At 36.8% G+C, this 14,858-nt stretch overlaps 1 protein-coding gene across 3 annotated transcripts in view; it reads right to left on the reverse strand.

Annotated features, from left to right (window-relative positions):
• LOC106075273 (sodium-coupled monocarboxylate transporter 1-like) overlaps window positions 1-14,858 on the reverse strand; it is a 28,098-nt gene that overhangs the window by 11,109 nt on the left and 2,131 nt on the right. For all 3 annotated transcript variants that reach the window (XM_056038120.1, XM_056038111.1, XM_056038127.1), the window contains exons 2-6: window positions 10,944-11,213; window positions 8,310-8,463; window positions 7,561-7,699; window positions 950-1,130; window positions 647-776 (exon numbers count right to left, since the gene is read on the reverse strand). In XM_056038120.1, coding sequence (XP_055894095.1) covers window positions 647-776; window positions 950-1,130; window positions 7,561-7,699; window positions 8,310-8,463; window positions 10,944-11,213 — 874 coding nt within the window. The remainder of the gene's footprint in view (window positions 1-646; window positions 777-949; window positions 1,131-7,560; window positions 7,700-8,309; window positions 8,464-10,943; window positions 11,214-14,858) is intronic.

Genomic DNA, 14,858 nt, shown 5'->3' on the forward strand with positions numbered 1-14,858 from the left:
CAGCAAACTTCTCTTAGTTTACATTTTGATTGTTTAGTCCCCGGTTAAGCTTTTAAGATTCACTAAGAGAGAAAAACAAGAGAAAGCGATGTGAAGAAATGTGGTGGGGGCTCCTGTTTCAGCTTTAGCAATCTCACCATTCTTTCCGTCATTGAGCCGCCCAATCCCCACTTCTGACACCAAGTTATAGAAAGTTGGGCTCATGTTCGAATTTTAAAGGTATTGATTGGAATTTTAGATTTCTAAGACAAGAGTACAATGTTATGAGATGAATTGGGGAACAAGTCAATGCTCATAGCAGTTGGGTAAAGATAGTACATATATATTGAAACCTTTCCTTCATGTATTGTTGCTGGTTTGTAGATACAGATGTGTAATGTGTAATGCTTCTGATTAAATTTTTAGTCTGTATAAAGGTTTGTTCTTTTCAGACTAAGTATTGATTAGTTAGTAGTTATATTAGTAAAGTAGCTAATTTGTTTTTGTTCAATGATACAGCCATATACTGAAATAGCTTTTGGAGTATTTCTAGTTATTATATTATGGTTTACACTATGGATAATTTTGTTTGTGTGTGTGTGTCTGGCAAGCAATTGTTAAGAATTCTCAAATCCTAAAACCAAAGTGAAATGAAAGTAAACATTACCAGAAGACAGTGTACTCAATCCACCGCTAAAGATGGAAGACATGTAAAGTCCAGACATGCCAGGTAGGTCTTGTAAAACATGCAGAACGAAATATGTTGAAAGCTGATTTTTATTTGTGATAAATCCAGCCTGCCAAAAATATAAAAGGATTTTAAAAGGAAAATATCTTATAATTTATCTTTCTCAATGATTCAGAAATCCAATGTAACTATCACGTGAGTAAGACTTTCACGGAGTTTATTGAGGCGATTATCGAAATGATTAGTTTCAGTTCATTATTGACAACACAAGAGAGAACAAACCTTGTAAGGGTCACACTGGATGTGCTCAAAATACGCATAGATAACAATGCCGACAGAAAATAATAAACTTCCGTAACACAGGAAAATACCGATGTTAATGATGTAAGTCATTTTGGCTTCTCTCATCGTCCTCATTGAACAGATTCTTTGTGTGGAGGACTGGTTGAAGATATTGGCCAGCCTGCCCGAAGAGAAAAGACAAAACAGTCAAACTATCATGCCTAAAGAGACATTCCATTCACAAGTGTTCCTTTTTTTTTTGTTGACAAAATTGAAGTGTTCTTTTTTTCTTCTATCCGTTATTTTTGTATAGGGAGGTGCCTGTGTTAACCCACTCACAACCTCACGACATAAGAAATTATTTGTACAGTCTTAAAAACGTATTCTTCCTCTTCTTCGTTTCTTCTTCGTTCGTTGTACATTTAACATAAAATCAGACAATCAGTCCTATATCTTACATAAAATCAGACAATCAGTCCTATATCTTACATAAAATCAGACAATCAGTCCTATATCTTACATAAAATCAGACAATCAGTCCTATATCTTACATAAAATCAGACAATCAGTCCTATATCTTACATGAAATCAGACAATCAGTCCTATATCTTACATAAAATCAGACAATCAGTCCTATATCTTACATGAAATCAGACAATCAGTCCTATATCTTACATAAAATCAGACAATCAGTCCTATATCTTACATAAAATCAGACAATCAGTTCCTATATCTTACATAAACTCAGACAATCAGTCCTATATCTTACATAAAATCAGACAATCAGTCCTATATCTTACATAAAATCAACAATCAGTCCTATATCTTACATAAAATCAGACATCAGTCCTATATCTTACATAAAATCAGACATCAGTCCTATATCTTACATAAAATCAGACAATCAGTCCTATATCTTACATAAAATCAGACAATCAGTCCTATATCTTACATAAAACCAGACAATCAGTCCTATATCTTACATAAAATCAGACAATCAGTCCTATATCTTACATAAAATCAGACAATCAGTCCTATATCTTACATAAAATCAGACAATCAGTCCTATATCTTACATAAAATCAGACAATCAGTCCTATATCTTACATAAAATCAGACAATCAGTCCTATATCACATAAAATCAGACAATCAGTCTTATATCTTACATAAAATAATAATAATAATAATAATCTTTATTGTCCATATGGAAATTTGTCTTACAATTTGTGCATTACACCAAACAAAAAAAAACATTAAAACTATAAGAAACCAAAGTGTACATTCACACCAGACTCACTCATAATTTACATGTGACAAAGTTTATACTAGATTGTTCTTATTTAATGATTTGATTGCCAGGGGAACAAAAGAGTGTTTGTGTCTGTTTGTTTTTGCTATCGGTGTCTTCTATCTCTTTTGTGATGGTAAAATCACAAAATCCTGACACAAAGGGTGATTCTTTATTTCGAGGATCTTGTTAGCTTTTTTATAGATGTTTGTATCAAACAACTGCCCAAATGGAGTTTGTTTTTTCCAATGATTTTACCAGCAGGATTTAGGATTCTATAAAGTTTACTTTTATTTTTAATGCTCAGATTGTCATACCAGGCAGTGATATTGAAACTTAAAATATTGCAGATGTGAGCGTGATAAAACATAGCCAAGGCCTTTTCACTAACATTAAACGAGGACAGTTTTCTTAGTAATCGTAATCTTTGCTGCCCTTTTTTGCTGATATAATCAGTATTTGCAGTAAAATTTAGTTTATTGTCTAGGATAGTACCAAGGTATTTAAAGGTTTGCACAATTTCAATAGTCTCTCCAGCTACAGAAACAATATCATTTTCCTTCTTTTCCCTACGAAAATCGATTATCCTTTCTTTGGTTTTTTTTTACATTTAATAATAAAAAATTATCTTTACAGTATTTTATAATGTGTTCGATTTCTTTGAAATACTCATTTACGCCTGAGCTCTCAGAGAGCAGGGCAAGAAGAGCCGCATCATCAGCGAATTTTGTGAAGGAGCAAAAAGGACTATCGGATTGAAATCATTGGTGTACAAAATGAACCACAATGGCGATGTCACAGCCCTCTGGGCCGTCCCTGTGTTAACTATGTGTTCATTTGAAATAACATTGTTTACCCTAACCCTCTGAGATCTCTGGGTCAAAAATTCATAGTATTATGTATGGACTAATCTTCAACGCTTTAATCTTTTCAATGAGTAAATGAAGTTGTATAGTGTTAAAAGCTGATGAGAAATCAATAAAGAACAATCTTACATAAGTGTTCAGTATGTCCAGATGTTTGTAGACGCAATTTAAAATATTTAGGATGGCATCGTCTACACCTTTACCCTTTTGGTAAGCAAATAGTAAAGGGTCTAACTTATTACAAAAATCATTTAGAAGAAACATTTTAACCTATTTTTCTAAACATTTAGACACAATGGAAGTAAGTGGAACAGGTCTATAGTCATTCATTTCTTTTGGTTTGGAAACCTTTGGCACAGGTACAATTATAGATGACTTCCACACAGGTGGTATCTCATGGTTTAGTAATGAAGTAGAAAAAATATCTTGGAAAGGTTCAGCTAGTTGTTCAGCACATTCTTTTAAGATTCGCCCTTTTATTCCATCAGGCCCACCAGCTTTCATTGGGTTGACGTTTTTGAAAATGTTACAAACTTGCTCTTTAGTAATCGCTAATTCTAAACAGTTGTTAGCATTGATATCATCAAGGGCTTTGAGTCTTAGATAATTAAATCTTTCGTGTCGAAGCGACAACAGAAATCATTTAACTCGTTGGCTAATGTTTTTTCGTCTCTTGTAGCAAGATTATTTTAAATTTAGAATTGTGCTCCTGCCATTTTGTTCATGATGCCCCACGCTGTCACTTGTCTTAATTGAGTCTTCCAGCTTGGTGCGGTAGTTTCTCATCCCTTCCTCAAGAACTCGTTGAGATTTCGTTGAGCTATTTTCCTTGTCTGTCCATCGCCACTCATATATGCTCTTTTCTTTTTGATTATTTCCCGTTTTATTTTTGCAGTGACCCATGGTTTATTGGGGTATATCTTGATGCTCTTAGTACTGACACACATGTTTTCACAGAATTTGATGTAATTTGTCACTGCGTCGACCCATTCTTCCAGATTTGAAGTGGTCTCTTTAAACAAATTCCAGTCAGTGCCGTCTAGACATCCATGTAGTTTGAGAATATTGTCTTGAGTCCATTCTTGTACGTTTTTTTGAATGATTTTTCCTTCTTTAAGTTTTGTGCGGTAAGTAGGCAGCAGTTGTATTGTTTTGTGGTCCAATGATCCTAGTGGTGGCTTTTCACGAGATGTGAATGCTCCTTTGATGTTACAGTAACATAAGTCCAGAGTTCTGTTCTCTCTTGTCGGACATAAGATGTGTTGATAGAAGGTGGGTAGGTCAACCTACAAGGTGCATTTATTAAAATCACCCAGTATAACTACTGTTTGAAACTCATGCACTACGTCAGCGATGATTGCATCTGCAACTTCTGTCTTGGCTGTAAGCGGAACATAAACCAGGACTATGTAAATAACACCAAAATCTCGTGGCAAATAAAAAAGGTCTCAATGAGAGCGCCAGTAGTTCTAGATGCGGACAGCACATTCTCTTTTTAACCGTGTAGTTGGTACAGTATTTGAGGTTGATGTACACACATAGGCCCCCCCCCCCACCTTTCTTCTTCTTAGATTCAGCCGTTCTGTCAGATCTCACGCAAGAGAAACCATCAATAGCAATCAGGTTGTCGTTGTCATCCTCTTCTAACCATGTATCAGTAAAAGCCAATAGACAACTTTCCCTAAAAACGTGGTCGTAGCGTACATGGGCACATATCTCATCCACTTTATTTCTAATTGAGAGGACGTTAGCTAGAATAATCGTAGGAAGTGGTGGGCGAAAACCTCTTCTTCTCAGTCTTTGCCGTAGTCCTCCTTTTTTCCCCTCTTTTCCTTGTACTAATAGAGGAAGGGTAGAGACAATTTATATGTGCATAACATGGTGGAAGAGGCTTCCTCTTTGAACGAAGTTCGAGGAGTTGATCTTTACTATAATGAATAGATCTAGTACTAGATCGGCCGCCATCTTGGGTCGTCATTTTTCTTCTTTTATTTCTAACCAAATAACCAAAGTTTTGAGTTTAAACCCCTTCCAGGGGGGTTCGAGTTTAAAACCCCCTACCAGGGGGTTCGAGTTTATAGCCCCCTACCAGAGGGTTCGAGTTTAAAACACCCTACCAGGAGGGGGGTTAAGTTTATAACCCCCGTACCAGGGTTTTTTGCAGTTAAATCCTCCTCTTCCATAAAACAAAACACAAAAAAAATGCAAACGACAATCCCAAAATTACAAGAGCACAGTTAAGGAATTTTGATTTTAAAACCCCCTCCAAAATTTACGATAAACCCCCTCTTCAATATAAAAAAGGCAAATTATACACCCAAATTTCTATGAGCGTAGCCATAGGGGTTTTGAGTTTATCCCCCCCCCCCTCTTCAGTAGGGTTTGAAGATAAAAAATACCTCTTCAATAAAAAAAAAAAGCAAATTATGCACTCAAAATGTTATGAGCGTAGCTAAATGGGTTTTGACTGAGTTTTAATTTCCCTTCAGCGGGGATTAAAGGTAAAAAATACCTCTTTAAAATAAAAAACAAAGCAAATTATACACTCAAAATGTTATGAGTGTAGTTAAAGGGGTTTTGAGTTTAAACTCCCCTCCAGTGGAGTTTGAAGCTAAAAAACACATCTTCAATATAAAAAAAAGCAAATTACTCACTCTAAAATCTATGAGCGTAACCAAAGGGGTTTTGAGTTTAAACCCCTCTCAATATAAAAGAAGCAAATTACACACTAAAATTATTTGAGCGTAGCCAAGCCAATTGGGGGTTTTGAGTTTAAACCCCTCTCCTACAGATGGCTTTTTAAAAGTTTAAAACCCCTCCAGATAGTTTTGAGTTTAAAATCCCCCTACAGAGCGTTTTGAGGTGGAAAACCTCTATCTTCAAAATTATTCTAAAGCAAACTACAGTTACTAAATTATATTACCGTAGCTAAATGGGGTTTTGAATTATAAAAAAAAACAACACCTCCAGAGAATTTTTAGTTTAAAACCCCCAACAGATGATTTTGACTATAAAACTTTTCGATATAAACCTAAAGCAAACTACATTCACATAATTCCAAGAGCGTATTCAAGAGAGGTTACACATTTCTACCAGTGGTGCGGCTCCATTAATAAAGTGCAGTGAATAGTCATCTGCCGAAATTGAAAAACACTAAATGTGGCTCAACAAAGATGGCTAAAACAGATTTTAGGAGTCAGTCATAGAGATCGGGTCTAAATCAAGGAAATCCTATGCCGAACTTGGAGTCGACCCCTTAGTAAGATTGTGACATAGCGTCGCATGAAGTTTGCGGGACATGTTCTCCGACAAAATGAATTACGCATAAGAAGAGTTACGATGACATCCTAGTACAACTTGGCGCAACACATTCATGGAGGTCCTAAGAGCAAGTGGGAAGAGGCTTCAAACATTATCAGTGACAGATTTTTGTGGAAACACCTTGACGGCAAATGCGCCGAACGGCGCGGCAGGGTCTAAATCAGTAAGAATAGCAAATTAGGTTTTTCAAATAAAACTTTTTAATAGCAGGAAAATGGACTGTAGATACCTCAAAATATGCATGTTGTTGGTTTTCAATACAAGAAATAGTTCTTGGCGGGTTCGCCCCTCGCTGGGGAAGCTCCTAGTGCTCCCCCAGACCCCCTTGCTGGCAGTAGCTGGGAATCTACCATTTTCCCACTAACTCCAGGAAGAACCTATTCTAGAGCACAATAAACGTCTTCCGAAAGACTGAAGGGTCAGAATGTAATAAAAATTTATGTACACACACACACACATAAATACATATAAATATTTTTTTCTCGGAGAGGGGGGGGGAGAAAAAAAATCCCCCCCCAGCGAAAAAAATCCTGGCTACGCCCATGCATTGCTATATGAAACAAAATGAATTAATTACGACTAATTGATTAACTAATTGGTTTTTTAATTGCTTCATGTGTTGTCATCGTCAATGAATACTTGGGCAAAGTTTCAACTTGATCTGATAATGGGAAGTGGGAGAAATATTTAAAAGATTACACTCTGACAGACAAACAGACGGAGAAAGTTAAAATAAGCTTTGTAAATAGAAATTTGTATTGGAGGCTTAAAAACCCATAATTATTTTAGCTTATTTTAAATTACACACTTGTAGTAAAGTAACTATACTCTTTCAGTAAAGTAATTACACACTTGTAGTAAAGTAATTACATGCTTGTAGTTAAGTAATTTTAAAAGCGGGAAATTTAATTTCTGTCGATACAAATTTAACCACCGACTTTAATTAATATTTACATTATTATAATCTTAGTCTTCACCAAGATTCGAACCCAAGACACACCGGTTCGGAAGCCAAGCTTCTTAAAATCCCGAAATTCAAAATCCCAGTATTCACATAGGTTCAATCCTGAGATGCCCGCTATGTCTTTGGTTTTAACTTAATCATACCGCAGTCTTGTTAAGTAACTGTACCTACCACATGAAACAGCCGCCTATGAGTGTACCCCACCAAGTAGTACGAGACCTGGGGTCAGGACTGAACTGATTGAAGTTGGTTCTGCCTCCTGCTTCTGCTATAGACCAGACTTTATCCACTCCACCCACAAGTAAAACTCCTTGATAACATGAACAAAAATAAGACTCAATTTGTTTTCTAGATAAAGTTGTTCAGCGAGCTTGTTGAACACCCTACTTCTCCCTCCTCACTCCTTACAGAAACTAAAAAAATAAAAAGGAGGCACTGATTGGGTTTATATTAGGAGAGTGTTCTAGCACTGGACTACAAAATATACAGACACTCTGCTTTCACCTCACTTGGTTTTTGTCCTCGATATTTTGTTTAAATATATACATTACTTTCAGAAATATTAACAAGCTATAGAAAAAAAAAAGATTAGACCTACTTAAAAAAAACAACAAAGCTTATCTAAGGGAAGGAACCACTAATTACTGCCATTTATCTGAAACTGGCAGGGTTTAGCTCCCTTACTGCTATCTAAAACAAAATTAATTAATTACTACTAATTGATTAATTTTTGGATTGATTCTTGTTTTGTCATTGACTACTGCTCTCTGACAGGTTACGATGATCTTCTTAGGAATGCTTAGGTCTTTGAATGTGTCTTCTAGGTCAGTTGTCACTGTCCCATCGGTTGCTATAACAACTGATATAAGTATTGATTATATTGACAACTTGTTTTGTATTTGAGTTGTCCACACACGAACCTTTTCCAATCATGACCAAGAGTCCAGTGAACATAATACAACACTGGAAGGCGTCCGTCCACACAACACTCTTGATGCCGCCTATTGCCGTGTAAATTGTGCCAATAGAGCCGACTATTAACACAGACACATACAGAGGTATCCCAGCAGCAGCCTTGAGAAAAAAAAAGTAGAACTGTAAAAGATTAATTGAAACTAAAGTAAATGTTTTATTAACTTTAAACTTTATTTTATTTTTAAAAACGTATTCAGTAACCAAACGATACATTTTAAAAAATCGTTTATAATTTTCCGTGATTACATCGGACTTTCTTATCACCTATTATGTTTTTCAGTGTTATTTGAAAATGTAAAATTATGTTGCAAAGGTGTCAGAATTTAAATATTTGCGCTAAAACTGAACGGAAACGGGAGCTAAACCGGTAAATTTATTTTACAAGGGAAAAATATGTATTTTTACTGTCATTCAATGGATTGAATATAAACCCGAAAATGTTGACACTATTACCAATGGAAGATACGTTTCCTCCTCTATCTAGGACCTTTTAATCCTGGGTTCCCTGACACCTCATCCTACGAGACATTTCATCATTGCAACATTTCATCACCATAACATTTCATCATTGCATAAAGTGTATTTTGCAAACATAAATACATGTAGGTGTAATGGGGACACGACTATTCGTTCACCAGACATTTCGTTCACCGACAAATCGTTCACGACTTTTCGTTCACGCGACAATTCGTTCACGCGACTATTCGTTCACGCGACTATTCGTTCACGTGACTATTCGTTCACGCGTGAACGATTTGTTGTGAACCAACTGTCGGTGAACAAGTTGTCTGTGAGCGAATAGTCCGTGAGCGATATGTCGCGTGAACAAATAGTCGCGTGAACAAATAGTCGCGTGAACGAATTGTCGGGTGAACGAAATGTCTGATGAACGAATAGTCGCGTGAACGAAAAGTCGTGAACGATTTGTCGGTGAACGAAATGTCAGTGAACGAATAGTCGTGGAACCATTTTTAGCGCCCCCGAAAGGGGAAAAGACGCTATTAGTTTTGTGCGAAATGTCTGTCCGTCTGTCCGTCAATCCCGTTTAGATCTCGTAAACTAGAAAAGATAATGAAAATCCGACATCACAATATTTTAGACCATTCAAAGTTCTGATGCAACGGCTACTTTTTTTTCTGAAAGCGAAAAATCTAATTTTCAAAATCAGTTATGCAAGCAGTTTTTTTAAAGAGAAAAAGCTAATTAGTATGCATTATAAGTTAGACCTAATTTAAAACGAATAGTAATCTTAAAAACTTCATTTTCCTGAACTTTTTTTTATTGCGGAAATTATTTTTTTTTTATTTTTATTTTTTTGAGGATTCGAATAAGAGATTGAGCCTTTTCAAAACAATTAGATCAATTATAACACATCAGTTAGGCCAGGGGAGGTCCGGTGGCTGAGCGGTAAAGCGCTTGGCTTCCGAACCGGGGGTCCCGGGTTCAAATCCTGGTGAAGACTGGGATTTTCAACTTTGGAATTTTTGAGGACCTCTGAGTCCACTCAGCTCTAATGGGTATCTGACATTAGTTGGGGAAAAGTAAAGGCGGTTGGTCGTTGTGCTAGCTACATGACACCCTCGTTAACCGTAGGCCACAAAAACAGATAAACTTTACATCATCTTCCCTATAGACCACAAGGTCTAAAAGGGGAACTAGTTAGGCCAGGTTCACATCTAACTTTACATTCACTTTCACCTATCCTTTGATCTGCGGGACCGTTGGGACACTACACAAGATCTGTCAACCTTCTTACTCCATTCTTATCTCTCATTTGTCTTTGATATAATTTCATTTGGATGTTCTTTCTGAAAATATTGAAGCCTGCCTGGGTGGACCACTTCGGGGGCCGATTTTGAGTTTGTGTTTCCACACAAACTGTCTTTTGTAACCTTGTTTTTATTGATTTGTGTGTTGTCATCGACAATGAATAATTGTGCAAAGTTTCAAGCTGATAAGAGAATGGGAAGTCAGAAAAATAACGTGTACAAAATTTGTACAAGGCAGACAGAGATAGTTGATGAAAGCTTTAAAAAAGAAAGTATAAAGTTGTTATATTTTGATTTCATTTACTTTTCAACAAGTGATGGGTAAACTTTTGAGGAGTGGGCCAAAAACATTGAAGGAACAATTTTTGCTTGCCACTTTTATTTTCACTACGAAAAAAAAATATTGAAATGTAGTCCCATCTGTTTCTTTGGTCCACGGTTAACTTGGGTCTCATTTGGTCAACACAACGACCAACCGACTTTACTTTTTCCCAACTAATGCCAATTACCCATTAGAGTTGGAGTCAGGGGCGTCCTAAGAACACACAAATTTAGTTTAGAATACTCATGAAACTCTAATATATAGGACAACAACTTAGAGTGAAACAGAAAATTAAAATTCCCAATATTACTCAAATGGTTCATCCGGTATTGAAAACTTGGATTTCTACAATATGAATGAAATTTGTTATTTTAGTTATAATTTCAAAATATGTGGCGGGCTGGATTAAACCTTTCAGCGGGTCGGAGTTGGCCTGAGGGCCGTAGTTTGCCCATCTGTACTAAACTATTAAATACAACTGTACTCACTTGTAAGCCAAGGGCAGGTGTAAGTAATGCAATAGCCATGTAGAAAAATGTTTGTATCATCGCAATACTTAGCACAGAGTTACGTACGAGCTCTGATTGAAATCTCAGGTGTAAATATTCATAGATACTGGTCATTTGCAGTGGGTAGATGAGAGGAATCATAGTCACGTAGCCCACCACATGCGCCAAACCAAATCCGAGTTGAAAAGTTGGGTGCATGGCTCCATTATAGTACACCTCTGTTAGAACTCCCATTAAAGAAATGGCTGACTGAGGACAAAAGTTGTTGTTTTATTGTCAGAGTAAAAGTGTAGGTTTTGTTAATTGTATTTTACAGCTAGATAGGACAGAACGATAAAGTTAAATTTTATTATCTTAATTCCTAGTCATTTCCATTACTTAACTGGAAGTTATTTCCCTTTTTTTAAAACTCCAAGCAGCAACAAACAAACGCTGTGAAGGATTTTGTTGCTGTTGCTATGTTACCAAATAACGGCACAGAGTTTACTCTATAAAGTTTAAGTGTCTAATTGGATGCTCGCAGTAAGTAATATTTGTTTTTAATCTATACAATAAAACCGTACCCTTAACTGTGCGCTCTTGCAGGGGAAGTAAAACATTGCCCCCTAAGTCCTTCTAACTTTCTATAAACAAAGTTCTGAGTTTTTAAATATATCTCTCTATAGATAGTCACAAGGACTGTAGTTTCAGGCTATGAATAAGAAATGTGTTTCAAATGTTACTCAAAATGGTCCCAAAATAAAACTAAGTCGAAACATTGTTCAAATGTTTAATGCATTTGTTTGTTTTTTTACATATAAAAAGTAAAAAAAAAATCAATTCCTCCTTTAATAAGCTAATGATGGTCCATAAATTCTCATTCTATGTATTTCTTGTAATTCTTCAATATCAAAAGGGATTTTATAGCAGCGAGTTTGTACAATCAATGTCTTCCAGTCCAGCTCAGTGCTACATAAGACTCTACACACAACGTCTTCCAGTCCAGCTCAGTGCTACATAAGACTCTACACACAATGTCTTCTAGTCCAGCTCAGTGCTACATAAGACTCTAGACACAATGTCTTTTAGTCCAGTCCAGCTCAGTGCTACATAAGACTCTACACCAGTGATTCCCAAAGTGGTCTATATAGACCCCCCAGGGGTCTATGAAGACTTCCAAGGGGTCTCCGAAAGATTAAAAATAAATTGGGGGTCTATGAGATGTCCACGGGGGTCTACGATAATAAATTTCACTTAATCAGGTAGCGACTTTAATTTTCACATCCCATTAATGTAATTATTTCCTAAACTAATCCATGATTTGTACCTGAGTTAATCCTTTAAATATGTGTCATGCTATTCAAACGAAAAATTGTTGCATTTAATTTCAATACTTATTTCAACAGCTTAATTTTGTCTACATGCAACTAATGTTTAACATAAAGAAAGACGGTACAGAGTTGATTATTTAAAATTGGGATTCATTCTTTCCTTGTCAAATAAGCGGTTTTATGACGATATGAATTACGCTGGAGGATCATTTGAGACAATGCCACTCTGACAAAATAGATAAAGGTTTGTAAAACTTTCAAACACTCAAAGATAAAGTTCAGAATAGACCCACAAAATACATCTTCGACATCATATAGAGAAGATGATGGTTTAATTGCAAGTGTCTTACAACATCTCTAAACAAAAAGGAAAAACCGGAAAACACTACAGGTCAAACATTGATTTTATCAGCCGTTGTAGTTCTAAAAACTGTTTTACACAAACCTACATCAGATATTAGTAAAACTATTTCTTGTAGCAACAATACAGTTCAATGGCACATCGGTGGCATGAGTTATACAATTAAAAGCTTCTTATGTAATGCATTGCAAACGACATACATACAGTTTTCGATCAGCGGTATCACAGGCTCTGACAGAATGTAATGCTGTGTGATTTAAACTGCCTAAGGGTCGCCTGCTCCTTATTTTTAACAGGGTTGACCCACGAAACGTTTCCAGTGTTTGGGTATAGCTGCACGCAGCAGAGGCTTGAATTCAGTTATCCTCTGCTAGGTGGGCAGCAAGTCAAGGCTAACATATATGAGCCCTTCCTGCTCAAAGTTACTGGCTTAGGTGCCAGTTACACTCACATTCGCGCCTTCTCCTGTTAGTGAAAATAGTTCTTCGGACTTAATATTTGAGCCACACGTGAAAGATCAAGAAATACACGAGAAACTGCGCTTGCGAAAACTTTTACAATCTTACACAAGGCAAATTATAAATTACTTGATTAATTAATATTTAATGTTTGATGATTATATCATAGAACAACAAATTCCTATATGAAACATAATATCCATAGCAACGGATAATAGACTTGCAAAAAAGGCAACATTTCCAGTGTGTTCGGTAATTCCAGTAATAAATATTAATTGTTATTTTAATTGGTTTAAATTTGAATTTTATGAATACAAAAAGATCTGTAACTTTAAATGTAGCTTTAAATTAGGCTACTTTTTCATTCTTACACTCACTACAGTTAGAAATTAGTTTTAAAAAATGGAGTTGATGAATTTGCAAAAATGCAATATACCGGGTAAGTTAAGCAGGGGGTCTACCGAAAACAAAAAAACATGGCAAGGGGTCTACGAAATAAAAAAAGTTTGGAAACCACTGCTCTACACACAATGTCTTCCAGTCTAGTCCAGCTCAGTGCTACATAAGACTCTACACACAATGTCTTCCAGTCCAGTCCAGCTCAGTGCTACATAAGACTCTACACACAATGTCTTCCAGTCTAGTCCAGCTTAGTGCTACATAAGACTCTACACACAATGTCTTCCAGTCCAGCTCAGTGCTACATAAGACTCTACACACAATGTCTTCCAGTCCAGCTCAGTGCTACATAAGACTCTACACACAATGTCTTCCAGTCCAGCTCAGTGCTACATAGACTCTACACACAATGTCTTCCAGTCCAGTCCAGCTCAGTGCTACATAAGACTCTACACACAATGTCTTCCAGCCCAGCTCAGTGCTACATAAGACTCTACACACAATGTCTTCCAGTCCAGCTCAGTGCTACATAAGACTCTACACACAATGTCTTCCAGTCCAGCTCAGTGCTACATAAGACTCTACACACAATGTCTTCCAGCCCAGCTCAGTGCTACATAAGACTCTACACACAATGTCTTCCAGTCCAGCTCAGTGCTACATAAGACTCTACACACAATGTCTTCCAGTCCAGCTCAGTGCTACATAAGACTCTACACACAATGTCTTCCAGTCGAGCTCAGTGCTACATAAGACTCTACACACAATGTCTCCCAGTCCAGTCCAGCTCAGTGCTACATAAGACTCTACACACAATGTCTTCCAGTCCAGCTCAGTGCTACATAAGACTCTACACACAATGTCTTCCAGTCCAGCTCAGTGCTACATAAGACTCTACACACAATGTCTTCCAGTCCAGCTCAGTGCTACATAAGACTCTACACACAATGTCTTCCAGTCCAGCTCAGTGCTACATAAGACTCTACACACAATGTCTTCCAGTCCAGCTCAGTGCTACATAAGACTCTACACACAATGTCTTCCAGTCCAGCTCAGTGCTACATAAGACTCTACACACAATGTCTTCCAGTCCAGCTCAGTGCTACATAAGACTCTACACACAATGTCTTCCAGTCCAGCTCAGTGCTACATAAGACTCTACACACAATGTCTTCCAGTCCAGCTCAGTGCTACATAAGACTCTACACACAATGTCTTCCAGTCCAGCTCAGTGCTACATAAGACTCTACACACAATGTCTTCCAGTCCAGCTCAGTGCTACATAAGACTCTACACACAATGTCTTCCAGTCCAGCTCAGTGCTACATAAGACTCTACACACAATGTCTTCCAGTCCAGCTCAGTG

The sequence above is a fragment of the Biomphalaria glabrata genome, chromosome 1, assembly GCF_947242115.1.
Source record: "Biomphalaria glabrata chromosome 1, xgBioGlab47.1, whole genome shotgun sequence".
NCBI lineage: Eukaryota > Metazoa > Mollusca > Gastropoda > Planorbidae > Biomphalaria > Biomphalaria glabrata.